Source organism: Lichenostomus cassidix, chromosome 9 (genome assembly GCF_008360975.1).
Source record: "Lichenostomus cassidix isolate B80296 chromosome 9, HeHo_3.0, whole genome shotgun sequence".
Classification (NCBI taxonomy): Eukaryota; Metazoa; Chordata; class Aves; order Passeriformes; family Meliphagidae; genus Lichenostomus; species Lichenostomus cassidix.
In genome coordinates, this window is record NC_139490.1 from 8,940,075 (window position 1) to 8,953,927 (window position 13,853).

At 54.7% G+C, this 13,853-nt stretch overlaps 1 protein-coding gene across 1 annotated transcript in view; it reads right to left on the reverse strand.

Annotated features, from left to right (window-relative positions):
- Positions 1-3,541, reverse strand: part of DIS3L2 (DIS3 like 3'-5' exoribonuclease 2) — a 180,832-nt gene extending 177,291 nt beyond the window's left edge. The window contains exons 1-2 of the mRNA XM_085069257.1: positions 3,272-3,541; positions 153-915 (exon numbers count right to left, since the gene is read on the reverse strand). Coding sequence (XP_084925383.1) covers positions 153-849 — 697 coding nt within the window. The 5' untranslated portion in view covers positions 850-915; positions 3,272-3,541. The remainder of the gene's footprint in view (positions 1-152; positions 916-3,271) is intronic.
- Between the last annotated feature and the right edge of the window lie 10,312 nt (positions 3,542-13,853).

Here is a 13,853-nt window from a genome sequence, read left to right on the forward strand (position 1 = left end):
ACCAGGACAAAGCCACCCACAGGTAACCAAGTGCTGACTAACTTGGACAGAGTAGAACTGGCTCATGTTAATTCACTCATGACTAACACATCACATTCAATTCCACAGTAATTGTAGCAAATGGACCAAACAGTTCATTAGAGTGAACTCACCTTGGACTTGACCTGGAGACAAGTGACTGTTTTTTCTGGCATTCATTGCCAGCACATCCTCACCAAACTGTTCAGTCAAGAAGTGTCCAGCTGCTGTATCAGTGCTGGCAGGACATCTGCCTCGTTTCTTATGTTTCTTCCTCCACGTGTCCTCCTCTTCCCTCTCATCAGAACCAGAAGACTTCTGCAGAGCCACGCAGTGTCTGAGGCTGTTTGATGCTCTCCCACCACGGGCATCACTCATATTTAACAAGTCAGACGCAGCTCCACGCTGATACACATAATAGTCTTCCTCCACCTCCAAGTCTCCCTCTGGACTAACAATGGCAGTTTTTTTAAGAGGACATCTGTTCTGAGCCATATGGGGTTTATCGTTCTCAAATCCGGGAAGGGGCTGTTCCAGGTGAGATGTTCTGACTGGTGAATAGCTGTGCATGTTCATGCCATTCCTGGCTGGATTATCCTTCCCCAGGCCTCTCCTCACAGGCAGGTCCAGATCCAAGCTGGGGTCATTGGAGAAGCCTTCTTCCAGCTGCATCTTCTGTGCAATGTGATTCAGGTAAGATTGGAAGCGGCCGCTGTGGTGCTTTTGCAAGAGCCTGGCGTACGCGTTCTTCTGGGGGGCAGCCGCCTTGCTCAGTCCCTCCTTGGCACCTTGGGCAGAAGCTGGACTTCTCACATGCCCCAGCTGATCCATAGTGCAGTAAAAGGCCCAGACTTCAGAGAGTTATAAACAGACACAGGGGAAAAAAGGTTTATTTTCCTGAAACAAAGCATCAAATAATTGGTTACACGAAAAGACACAAAAATGTAAAAGGTACAGGAATTCTGGGTTGGTAAATCACTCCAGTGGGGGAAAGGGTTTCACAATGTACTCAACGTTTGCCCTGTATCAAATACCTGTCTGTGAGCTAGGAGTGACCACAGCCCATAAGGTGTACCTGCCCATATGCCACATAAACCAGGGATTTTGTCCCACCCCAAACATACAGGATTCCTTTAATCTGCTGTTTCTTGCCTTTGAATAAGAAAGGAAAATTAAAGCAGCAACTGACAGACTGTACCAGAAGCATCAGTTTAGTGGTTATCAGAAGCAAAATCTTGTCATGTCCAACCTGAAGTCTTCAAAAATAATTGCATCCTTATGGAACTGATTCACTGTTGCTGACAAAAGCAAACACTGCCTGTCACCTCCCTCCCACAGTGACTGACACTTCTCCATTGTACAGGACAGTTGCTTCAAACACCAAGACTTTTTGTCTTCCTAGCCACAAACTCCATCCCAGTGTGATGGAAATAAAATAACTACCTTGGAGGAGCTCCTAATTCTCACTGAGACACACTGGCTGCAGCTCCATCCAGCACCATCTGTAGATGGTATCACACGTCCACCTTGCTGCATGAGTGTGAAACTTACGCAGATGAAGCATCTTTCAATCCTTTTTCAGGTGCTTTAGCTTTTAAGTTTTTGGAGCAAGACAATCTACTAAATTGTGCTCAGCTACTATGAGGTAAATTATAGGTATAAACAGGACATAGCAATGATTTTTGCTGTATGTGACATCAAAGAAGAACATAAGAATTTCTTGATAATGGAGCCAAGTGCAACTGCTGGCTTCTGCGTGTTTTCATAAAAATGCCTCTTTTTTACTTCAGGACAAGTTTGAAGCTGAACAGCTAAATTTCACCCCAGATGGTACAGCAAGAATTTTAGGACTCACTGTCATCTCTTCTATGCTTGAATGGTGGAGTACTGTACTCTAAGTTTCAGAAAAATATACTGTCCATTAAACCTCTCCCTTCCCTTTTCTAGGCTTATGCCTAGATGATAGCAGGACAGATTACAGAGGTCAGCAAAAGTGAAATTTATATTTGCTTCCCTACTCCCACCATGCTTGGAATTTTTCTTTGCCCTTACTCAGCTCTCTTCTCCCTTTCGCTGCTGTGGCACAGAGGATAAGCACCCAGGCAGCCTCCTCCACGTACACACTGTCGGGGTAAAGGGCATTATCCAGCAGGGACCAAGGGCTGCAGAGGCAGTTTCTCTTAAGCATGCCTGCTCCAGCCCTTTTGGAGAAACAATGCGCGTTGCACTGGGATTTACTTTAGTAATTGAGCACGGATGTGAGCAGGCTTCACAATGCAAAGCAAAAATTAAAAATCCCTGAACAAATAGGAAAAATTCTTTGTGTGGTTTGTGATTCTTGTTCCTAAGATTTTCCATTGGTGCTGGCCAATAGCTAAACTCTTCTAATAGACTGACCTGCTACCGAGCTGTTACAAAATCCTCACACGGGTAGGTCTACATGAGCTTTCTTTTAACGTCACCTTCTCCTGTTGCCGATTCAACAGAAGCAGATAACATTTATAAAAGCCAGCGAGACTACTCTCCAAACAATGGTTTGGTTCCGGGAGACAGGAATTTGTCATCTTTATTTACCAGTAAAGAACAAACATTCACAGCTTGCCTTCAGTATAATTTCTACAGCTTTAACCACTGCACGTTAGCAGTCAACAACTACAGCACTGAAAAAGAATAGTGGCTTAAAAGATCCCAGTTTCATTATTAGTCTTCTGCGGGCAACCAGGAATTGAAACATTCGCAGCAGACCAGAGGGAAGGCAGAGGTAGATACAGGTGTATCCACCCTGCCTGGGCACGGTGCTGAGAACGAGTGAAACGCCAGGACAGACGCACAGGGGAAGGGCACTCGCTGAGCTGGGCCCAGGATGAGAACCGCCCCTGTTATCGCCACCCGGCTGGCTCTGAGCAGCACCACCGGCCTTACCACAAGCCCCCCGGGGTGTCAATTGCCCAGCCAACGCTGCAGCTCCAGCAGCACAGAACCCCCGCACCCTCGGCACCAGGCGCTGCCCCTCGCCCGCCGCCTGCCCCGCCGGGCACCCCCGACCCTCGGGAGCGCGGCCCGAGCCGCCAGCGCCGCTCCTGCCGGGCCCGGAGCGGCTGGACGGGACAGCCAGCCGCGGGGCCCGGTCGCGGCCGCACTGCCAGGGGGCTGGCCGGGGCTGAGCGCCGCCGGGCCGGGCTCCGCCGTTCCCCCTCCCCTGCCCGGTCCCGGTCCCTGTCGCGGCCCCGCTCCCGACCCCCGCCCCGCTCACCGGCGCCGCGGCCGCTCCGCTCCGTTTGAATGTCCCAGCGCCCCGTCCGCTTCCGGGGCAGCGGCGCCTACGGGCCGCGGCGGGGGCCACAAGGGCCAAGCGCGAAGCGCTCACTCCGCACCCGCCGCCACAGGCCAGGCCGAGGCGTCTCAGGAGGGGCTCGGGTGTCCCAGCGCCACTCCCTGCCCTGCAGAGAGGTCCCCGGGGTCTCCCGGGAGAAGTGGAGCCTCCAGGCAGCCTTGGGCTCCCCTGAGCCGCGCACAGCGTGTGAGCATGGGAGCCCACCGCGGGCTGAGGGGAGCGCCGCCGGGACGTGGGAGGCAGGAGGTGCTGTCACCCTGCCCCGACTGTCCCCAGCCTGCCAGGTTTGCAGCCACCGTGATCCCTGGGCTTTGTTGAGCCAGCAGAGCCTCCTGGGATGGGTTGCTCCAGCTCAAGGCCAACTCTCCTGCTTCAGCCAAAATTTGCAGCCCGATCAGTGAAAAAAACACAAATTAGCTGATCTAATATTGTAAAAATCTGAGACTGGTGTTGTCCACGAGGAAACTCACAGCTTTGCAGGCACTTGTATCTCCAAAAGCCTCAGGGAGAAACCTCCTTCAACACCTAACGTGGCCTCACCTGCACCGCAGAGAAGAGCAGGATCCTGTTCCCTGAGCTCTTTGGGATCCTGTTCCCTGAGCTCTTTGGGATCCTGTTCCCTGAGCTCTTTGGGATCCTGTTCCCTGGGCTCTTTGGGATCCTGTTCCCTGGGCTCTTTGGGATCCTGTTCCCTGAGCTCTTCCTGCTCCCCTGGCCCTGGAAGTTGGGAAGCAGGCAAACCTGCTGATCCTCCTGCCTACCCACACAACAGCACCCAAGGAGTGACCAGCCCTTGGTGCTGAGCAGCAGTGGCCTGACCTCTTCCAGGGTAAGTCAGAGTCTATGGATCAGAGGGTGACACTAAAGTATGAGACCAGAGTCAAAAACTGGGACTTTTATTCCCTTTCTGTGACCACAGACCTCTCATGAGTCTTTATAGCAGAGTCAGACCCAGGCTGTGGCTGGCTGAGAGTATGTGGTTTGGTCACCATGGTGTTACCTGCAAACTCAGGCCAGGTTTGACAAAGAATTTCAACCAGAAGAAAATCTGGAGAGCAATAAACCAGCCTCATGACACCACCAGCCAATCCCGTTTGAGCCATTTTCCTGGAGATTACCCTTGGCGGATGGAGGAAGGGTCCATAGGAACCTGAGCTGGTGTCTCCAGTCAGGGTTCTGATGGGGAAAGGCTCTGTTCAGTCTTCATTTTGGCAGGAACATCTGAGCAGGCCATCCATGCTTCCCCTTCACTTAGGATGGGGAAGACACTGGCCTCATGGTTCTTATCCCTCATCCTGCTTCCTGCAGGTGAGTGTCCACATTGCCTGGTACCAGTCACTTCTAAAGGCCACCAGGCCACATTTCCTCAGGGTGCAGCACCACCTGTGGCTCCTAAACACATCCTGGCCCCACAGCCATTCCCACGAAGCCGTGGCAAGCCCAGACCACTCCAGCTCCAGCCCTTGGGTGGGTCGAGGGAGCTGCCCTGTGAAAGTACCAGGCTTTTGCTGTGGACCAAGGGCAGCAAGCACAGACCTGCCTGCACAAGGACAGTCACATCTGCCCCAGTGCCAGGATGCCACCAGCAAAGGCAGTGTCTCCTTTGCACGAACCATGCAGAGCCAGCTGCCTCTGCCCACGATCTGCTGGCACTGCTGCCAGCTCATCAGCTGCCCCACCCTGGCAGCTCTGGCCACCTCAAGGAGGAGAGCAAGAGCTTGGCTCTGCACTGGCATGGCTGGGAGGCAGTGAGTTGCCCCACACTGGCCAAGGGGAAGCGAGCAGCCCTCCGCTGTGTGAGCAGAGCCACCAGTCACACAGCAGCTGCTCCCCTGGGACCCAAAGACAGAGGGGGGACACTGTTTCTGCTGGAACTGACCCCAGGGGGTAGCATGGCCACATGGGATCACCCTGTCAGAGGGAGGATATATGCTCCCCAGCTTCTCCCTGCTCTCCTGGCTGCTGATAAAGCAAGGTGGTTGTCACCTGCTCTGTGAAGGCAGGATGGTGGCACATCTGCAGCCTGTGCAGGGCTGACCCACGCCATCCATTCAGGCTGCCCTTGCTGCATGGAGGAGAGCAGAGATGTGGCAGAGGGATCCAGGAGTCTCTATCCCCACTATCCCCCTTCCCTGTGCCAGCCAGGTCGTCTGTGTGTCACTGAGTCACGCTGTATCTCTGCTCTTCTTCACTCTAGTGGGGATGAAGCTGAGCTGGGAGCTTGGCCAGGCTGCCTCCTGCACCAGGTGGTGCCACCAGCTGCAGTGGCTGGTCCTTCCACAGACGGGGGAGGAAGCGGGGAGGATTCGGTGTTTGTTAACACTGCATGGGGGCCTGTGGTTTGCAGTGATATCAGGCGTGGTGAGAAGGATACGGCTGCACGGCTGGATGCCTCCATCACCCTCACCTCCTGCCTTCAGCTGGGGCCCTGCTGCACAAGGGGCCACAATTTCCAGATCTCTTATCCCTGCTCTCCTGGTAGCAGCCAGGGATCTGGAAATCTGGTCTGCTCCATGGGACAGGGCCAGTGTTTTTGCCTTCTTTCGCTCTACCCCATCACTGGTCCAGACAAACGTGAGTCACAGCAAATCTGTGTCTCCCTCTCAGTGTCCCGTGGGCACACAGCAGATCCTGAGTGGCTGGGACCAGCTGCATGTCCATCCTTCACACTGTTTGGAAGGGGTCTTGAGCAAATATCACAGCAAGCTGGTGCCTCATGCAGCATCTCACCAAATGCAATCCCTCCAGGAAAGGCTGGACTGTTTCAGTCTCACCTTTGGCTCCATCTTCCATCCACACCATCCTCGTGGCTGCTGAACAGAAAGAAGCCATTGCCTCACTGCTGCTTCCATGACCCTCCATGGCAACTCGTGGCCTTTCTACAAGGGAAAGGTCCCTGAGCAGATTTTTCCCCTGCACTCTCATTTCCTGGGGTCCTGTAGCAGCAAGCCCAGCCCGGTGCCCCGGCTTGCTTTCCCACAGCACAGGATTATCTCACCATCTTCCCCCGGGCAGTAACTGGTAGCTGCTTCCCGACTTGGAGGCTGGAACGTGTTGTGGCACCTCGGCTGAGGTGAGGGCACCACATGGCTCCTTGGCCGGGAGCTCCCCGCTTACGAAGGCTTTGGCTCCTCTGCCTGTGGTTTCAGCGAGCAGTGAGGGCCCGCCCGGTGCTCGTTTACATCAGTGCTCATCAGGAGTGACTGGCCAAGGGGCTGGAGCCGCCCCGGGATGACTCAACAAGGGGAACCCTGGATGGAAGCAGTACATATCCTCTGACACCTCCATCCGCTTCCCGCAGCCCACCCGGGCTGAACTGACGCTGCACATGGAAATGCCGTCCCTGCCAACCCAAATGTCACCTCTCATTGACAATATTTCGGGTTGCAGGCTGTGGCAGGGGATGGAGGGCAGGGGGGTGCTCTCCCTCTGCCTCCCTGCTGTTGTCTGCAGGATAGATCCACATGACACAAGGATGTGCTTAAAGGCTAAGCAGGGCTGCGAGTTTGCTCTGGAGCCTCTGAGCACCCTTGGAAATGTCTCAATTGCAGCAGCAGCACCCAGAATTGGCCAGAGTCTGTCTCCCTTTAACATTTCTCAGACACTGCGAGTCATCTGGGCATTTGGCCGGAGGACACAAGCCATGCTCGGGGGGGATAAAGAGGAGCAAGACAGATTTATTATCATAAATAAGCTAAAAACCATCTCCCTCCACAGAAGATACCATCTGCTGTGTCACAACACATGTGGTCTTGCCCCACCCGTCCTTCAGCTTCTCCAGTCTTCTCCTGAGCCCTCCATACCTCTGGTTGGGAAACATACCACCCAAGATCAGGACTGATGGGTTCCCATCTCTTCCATCGCCTAGAGGAACATTTGCAACTCACCCCAGGCAAGGGACAAGGTCAGTTTTGGCTGTGTTTGTCCAGTAAAGGAAGAGACAACTAGACCCCAGCAAAGAGGGACAGGCAGACAAGAAGCAGGTGAAGGAGGCAGTGGAGGAAAGAAGTGAGGGGCCAGGGTAGGAGCAGGGTTAGCCCCTAGCAACTGATTTAATTCAGGTCACCTGGATTTGTCTTTTGGATACCTTCAAGTCTCTTCCTCAGTAGCTCTGCCTGGTTATAATGGCCAAATCTCTTTTATAATATATCCTTCCATTTTCCTGCACCCTCTGGCCCTGCCAGTGGTAGGACTGAGCCTCCCAAAGGTGCTCGAAGTGGCTATGGCTGACACCAAAGCTCCACAGGTCACATCAGGAAACTTGGGCAAGGAGCTGCCCTGCACCTACTGAGCTTGTGGGCAGCAGGGCCAGGGGACAGAGGGAGTCAGGGCACATGGGCCAAGGGATGTGCAGTGAGTTCAGACCCCTTCTGATGCTCCCAGGGAGGTGGAAGAGGTGCTTTCCAGATAGGCAGGGACTAAGGAACCACACTGCTATGCAGTCCCAGAGGTAGGGACTCACCCCACAAGCCCCCATCACCACCCCTGCATCTCCCACTCCATAAATATGCAGGATGAGATTGGAAGAGCCCCCGTGGGGACCACTTTGGAGCTGGGTGACAAGTGGGAACAGCATGGCAAGGGGGGCCAATGCCCCAGTGGGGACCATGGGCTGAGGGGTCGGTGGGCACGTCCCGGCAGCTCAGTGAAGGCAGGCAGGGGCTGCTGCTGGCCCCGCTGTGTCTGGCAGGCGGGGCAGTGAATGAGAGCGTAACTTATCAGTATTACCTCATGTGAAAGCTCAGTGCCTTTGTATCTCAAGCAAACACCGGCCATTATGCCCCAGCAGGCCAGCATTGTTATTCTGTCTGGTTGCTAAAGGTTAGGGCTGTGGAGCCCTGCACGTCCACAGCGGCTGCTGTGGGGTGGCAGCGGGGCCACCGTGACCCCCTGCAGCCGGCAGCACTCTCCAGCTGCAGGAGCAGCCACCTCAGCTGTTCCTGGGCATGGCCAAAACCCAGTCAGACCCTTATCTGCTCCACAAGGCTGCCCCACCATTCGTGGTGCTGAAATCTTCCTCTTCTCATGCCAGCCCCCTTGTCCCAGGGAGGGTCATACTGTGCTTCTCAACCTGTCATCTGCACAAGTTCTCCTGTGGGAGATAGCCAGACTCCCTCCCAAAAAGAAAGAGAGGTAAAAAGCCCAAATTTGGCTTCAGTGGGGTCACAGTGGTATCACTTCCTGTTAGGAAGTCAAAGGCTTGACTACCAGCATTGCCAAGACCAGCATGTATTTGGCTCTCTGCATCCCAGCACTCCCCTGGGGTTTCCCACATCCAGGATACTTCAGGGAGACACTCAGGAAGTACAAAAATTTTGCCCTGAAGGACTGATGCCAAAAGGGATTTCCCACCACCTGCAGTGGGTTCCTGGGAAGCCAGTTCAGAGAAGCTGGAGGGTGCTTGTGTCTGGCAGAGGGGCTTCAAGGGAGCTGCTGCTGACGGCTTTTTCGAGGATGACAGGGGTTTACACAGCCAAACCAGGTGGAAGAGGCTCCTGCCAAGCCGGGACGTGCGCTGCTGCCAGAGCTGTGGGGCTAGTGAGGACCTGCTCTCCAGGCCTGGGTGTGCACATGGCACGTAGCACAGGAGGGCACAGACATCCATCCTCCCAAGGCAGTGGTGGCATCCAGCTCCACCACCATCCTGGAGATCCCCTGGATACAGGCTGGGGGTCTGTCCTGTTGGATCCCTTCTCAGGATCTGCACAAGGCATGGCTCCCTGCAGGAACAAACGTGGTGTCAATAACTCACTCTTTGGCCTTTCTGGGCCATCACCCCTTTGGGCAGTTCCTGTTCCCAAAAGGATATTCCCAAAGGGAAGCTCAGTGCCAAAGCCAACAAGCCTGGGCTGATGTTGGGACCCCCAGGCTGTGGGTAGAAACACTGCCAGACAGGCATCTCTGAAAAAGGAGGACAAACACAATTGTGGCATTTAGTTTGGAAAATCCCAACAACCTGCTCCTACATCAGCTGCAGAGCTGAGGCTGCTGGGAGCTGGAGGCAATGCAATTAATATCCTCTGAGGACTGATGCAGAGGGAGGCTCATGGTGTGGACTCACCCATGAGTTAGAATTGCTTCATTTTATTGACATTCAACAAAACCCTGAGACATTGTGTTCCTGCTCCCACCAGAGCAGTGAGGCATCTCAGCTCCGGAGCACAGATATCCCATTGTAGCCCTGGGGAAAACACCCAGAATGTCAGGAGGAGACTGGAGCATCCTAGGAAGCCCAGAGGAAGTGGCAAATCCCAAAAGGCAAAGTCCTAGGGGAAAAACACAGTGTGCCTGTCAGGATATCAGCGCTTCACTAGCAAAGACCTGTGAGTCTCTGCCTGGAACTTGTCCTCCTCAACTTTGCCCCCAACCTGGGAGGTTTGGGGAGGGGATGGAAAGGCCCTTTTTATGTCTCTGTGCCCTTGCAACATGTACAGCCACATCCATCCCTTCCCCAACAGGGCAGCTCTATGAGGCATCTCCCCATCACAGTCCCAGTTTGGGAAGAGGGGATATTGGCCATGCCTGTATCCTAAATCAGAGCCCTCCTCCAGACCCAAAGGAGACAGGGGAAAGTGTAAAATCATGTAGTGTTTCCTGTAATGCCTCATTCAGCAGCAGCATCCAAAATAAACACCAGGGATGTTCAAACAGGCCGAAATCTCTATCAGTGTTTCAGAGAGCACCCCAGGAGCATCACACCCCAGTGTGTGGATCTACCTCATCCCCATGACAGCCTGGTGTCTGCCAGGGCTGGGGGCTAGCAGTGGCCAGTCTGAGCTGCCAGACAGTGCTCCTGCCCCAGAGGCTACAGAGTTATTCCCCAAAAAAGCTTTCTTCAAAACATCCTCAGGAGGCACATCACCTGCTGCTGCCAAAGAGGTGGGACCAGATGGTCCCTCGCCACTGCATGCACCAGAGGCTGCTCATCCATCCCAATAACCAAAATTGAAATCTCTCTCCAAACTGCTTCTCACTGAGTTGGCTACCGTCAGACCCCCAGAGAGGTACTTTAAAACCTGTAAAAAAAAAAAAAAAACAACAAAAAACCAAACCTGTAAAAACTCCTGTTGTGGTACATCAAACCCTTGGTGACATTCTCTTGGTGAGCACAGCACACATCATGTTCCTGGGGACGGGTAGTTGGTGGCTGCACTGGAGGGCAAGTAGCCCCTTTAACCTGCTCATTTAGGTGCTCCATCCTTGTACCTCTTCCATTCCACCACTTGGGATGGTTCTTAACCAACAACTCCTTGAGTTGGCCACTGGTTATGGGAAAACGTCAGCCACTCTGGCATCACCATCACATGCACTCAGCCTTCTGATGTCTCTTTTTGCAGTGGGATGACCAGCTTTCACATGGCATCAGCTGAAAATCCTCACCCTCATGGAGTGGTATCCATCTCGTGCTCAGGAAATGCTCCCTGGCCCAAGGCTGCAGAGGAGACATGAATCTGGGCAGTGATTTCCCCAAATCAATAAGAAACATGCTCCCTAAGGATAAGTGAGTTGAAGAAAAAGGGAATGGATCACTGGCTGTTCACTGCTATAGTAGCAGCTTACTTCAGACTCAAGTCCACATTTCTATCCTGTGAACCTTCTCAACATCATCCTCTGGAAGGTGCCTGGAACCTGGCTCCTAACTTTAGCCAAGAGAGCCAGGGCCCCAGTGCTGCCCAGCTAGATCCAGCCTCACCCCTTCCTTGTGCTGTCCCACATATCCCCATGACCCATCTCCTCCCACTCTCCAAATCATGCTGGCACTGGTCACACTTTGATGAATCCCTCTCCATCCTCAGGCAGGGGACATGTCTGCCCCTCTCACTCATACACACTCTCCACTCCCTTCACCACTCCCTACACACTGAAAGTCCCCATACTCAGGGCTCACCCCACTTCGCCAAGATTCAGCACCATCTCCCCATTTTTATCCCCACAGTAGCCCATTTCCCATAAACCCAGTTCAATGCTGGTATTCCTCAAGGGCAGACCAGCCCTGGAGCCCCTCTCTCCCCCTGGCTCTCTTTGGGCCCCTGGCTGCAATGAGAAGGGGTGTCACCCCCTCCAGCCCACCCCACAGGTCTCCATCTCTCTTTGTGCAGCTGTGCAGGATCCTCTTTGCTCTCCAGCACCTGGGGAAGACCCCAGCCCTCTCTCTCCACTTCTCATTTTCCACACATGCTCTGAGTCTGCCAGTTCTCATCCTGGGTGATCACCCCATAGGGCTATGGACTAATGAAGGCCCATCCCTTTAAGGGTTAAAAGCTTTCAGGCCCCCACCCCACCAAGCAAAAGGGTTTCACACTCTAAGCCCCTTTCTGCACACCTCTGCTCCCCACTCTGAGCTTTTGCCACCCCAAAGGATCCGATCTGGTTTGAGTTAAGGCTTTGTGTGCGCCCGGCTCTGACTTCGGCAGAGTAATTTGAATAACAAGACTAATTGGATTTATAAAGCACAGCCCCCCCTTTCCCCCACTCAAACCCGAGGCTCTGCACAGTGTGACAAAGAAAACACACTAATGAAAACCACGCTAGTGAGAGCTGAGGGCAGGGACGAGCCTCCTGCGGGCAGGCGCTGGCTGAGACCTGACCACGTTGTGGCATTTGTGGTGATGCTCTAATACTCCGGGGTGAGGGGCTGCTGGAGCAGCTCCGGTACTGACCCCACGTCCTGCAGCATGGGGGGGAGCCCTGAGGCAAGAAAGGTGGCCCTTCCTGCCCACACTGTGACAATTCCCCCCAGCCATCTGCCTCGTCTCCTTCCCCATCCTGGGTCCCCCAGGAGAAGCCTCAGGGCAGGCTGCCCACAGCATCAGGGCAGGAGCCAGCACAACCAGGATGGTGATGGCAGGATTCTGTGGGGGCTGCTGAGCTGCTAGTGGCCTTAGACACCCTGACATCCCCAGGCTGGGGAGGCTCAGGGCTTAACTGCCTTCTGCTCCCCTTTCCCCTGCAGAAACCTTGATGATGGGGGGAGTGGTGCAGAGCCCCCTTTCCTTCCATCCTGGTGAGGCTGAATGTCACATTCCAGCTACACTTCATGCAGGACAAGGACTGAACCCCAAGAGAAGGAGCCTCTCTCTGCTCCTTGCCTGCACCCACAGCTCTCTGGCACCTGGGGTCGGCTCTAATCCCGATTCCACCACTTTGCTCTGCCTGCACACAGATAAATGCCCAAGCACAGCTTCACACTCAAAAAAAGTCCAAGTTGTCTCCACCTGGCAGGCACAATGGAAAAAACACCGAGACCTTCTCCTTCCAGCTCCTGTTCACATGGAGCTGAAAAGCCAATCTCCTTTGAAGTGTCCCGTGCCCAGTAGCCCGGGCTGTGGAGGAGGAAACATCTCCCTGCTCCTGAGCAGGGATACTACAGACCCCAAAAGAGCCACAGTCCCCCAGCAGGAGCAGCTTCCTAGAGATTTGTGAAGCAGCAGAACCCAGAAAGACCAGGATACAGAGCAGGAGAAGAGGACCAGACTGGAATGGACCCCAGGGACAAGGGGAAGAGCAGAGATTGTTTCCCTGGTCTCAGGGAAGGGATTTGGGGTGCAAATCTGGCCTAATGCAATCCACCCCTCTGCAAAGAGAGGGGTGTCTTTCCTCGGGCCTGATGCCAGTAAGAGCATTCCCCCAGAGTGCCTGGAATGGTGCTCAGTTCCATCAGCAAAAAGCCAGCAGAGCTCCAGAGCTGCCCCGTGCCAGCCCCAGCATCAGCAGAGGCACAAATCCTGCCCTCCCAGCCACTGAAGAGGAAGGCTTAGGGCAGGAGGGAGCCCCCATCATGTCCTCAGAGCCCCTGCAATCCACTGGAGTTAATCCCGGGATCACATCTTTCTCCTGCACCCTCCAGCTCTGGGAGCAGGTCAGAGGAGGCCAGGCTGCACAGCCCAGTGGTGGGTCAACCAGTCCTGTCCCCAGAAAGCACCCTGTGACACTGACTGTGCCTTACAGAGGACATCCCCAGGGTGCTTGAAAAGCCTCATCGCCAGGGCCAGGGGCACCATCCACATCCTCACAAAAGCAGAAGGAGCAGGCCACCCTCCTGAGGTGGGTCCCAAGCTGAGAGATCCACTTAGGTGTCCTCAAGAAGCATCACTGCCCCCCCATCCCTCTGTGTCCCCAGCGTCCCTCCATGGAGGGCAGTGGCCCTGCTCCTGCCAGGCAGGGACCTGGGAGACACAGTTTCTGATTTAATCCTGGATGTGAAAAGAAAAGGTGCTTTTTGCACCCGTTCCTGTCTTTTGGGGTTAATCCCGCACCGGGACCACCCCCCCTTTCCCCGCCTGGCCCGTGTTCTTCCGCGGGAGGTCAGCAGGGCAGTGGGGGGAGAGGAGGGGCCGTGGGGCAGCCGGCAAGGGGGGGGCAGACAGCTTGCAGGGGGGCCCGGGGGCGTTTGGGGGTGGGCAGGGGCATCAAGCCAAATGCCCCCCGCTTTCCCTTTCGGCTCCCCGGCTCCCAGAGCTGGCTGCCTTGTGTCATTTGTTCCTGCCAGGGGAGAGGGGAC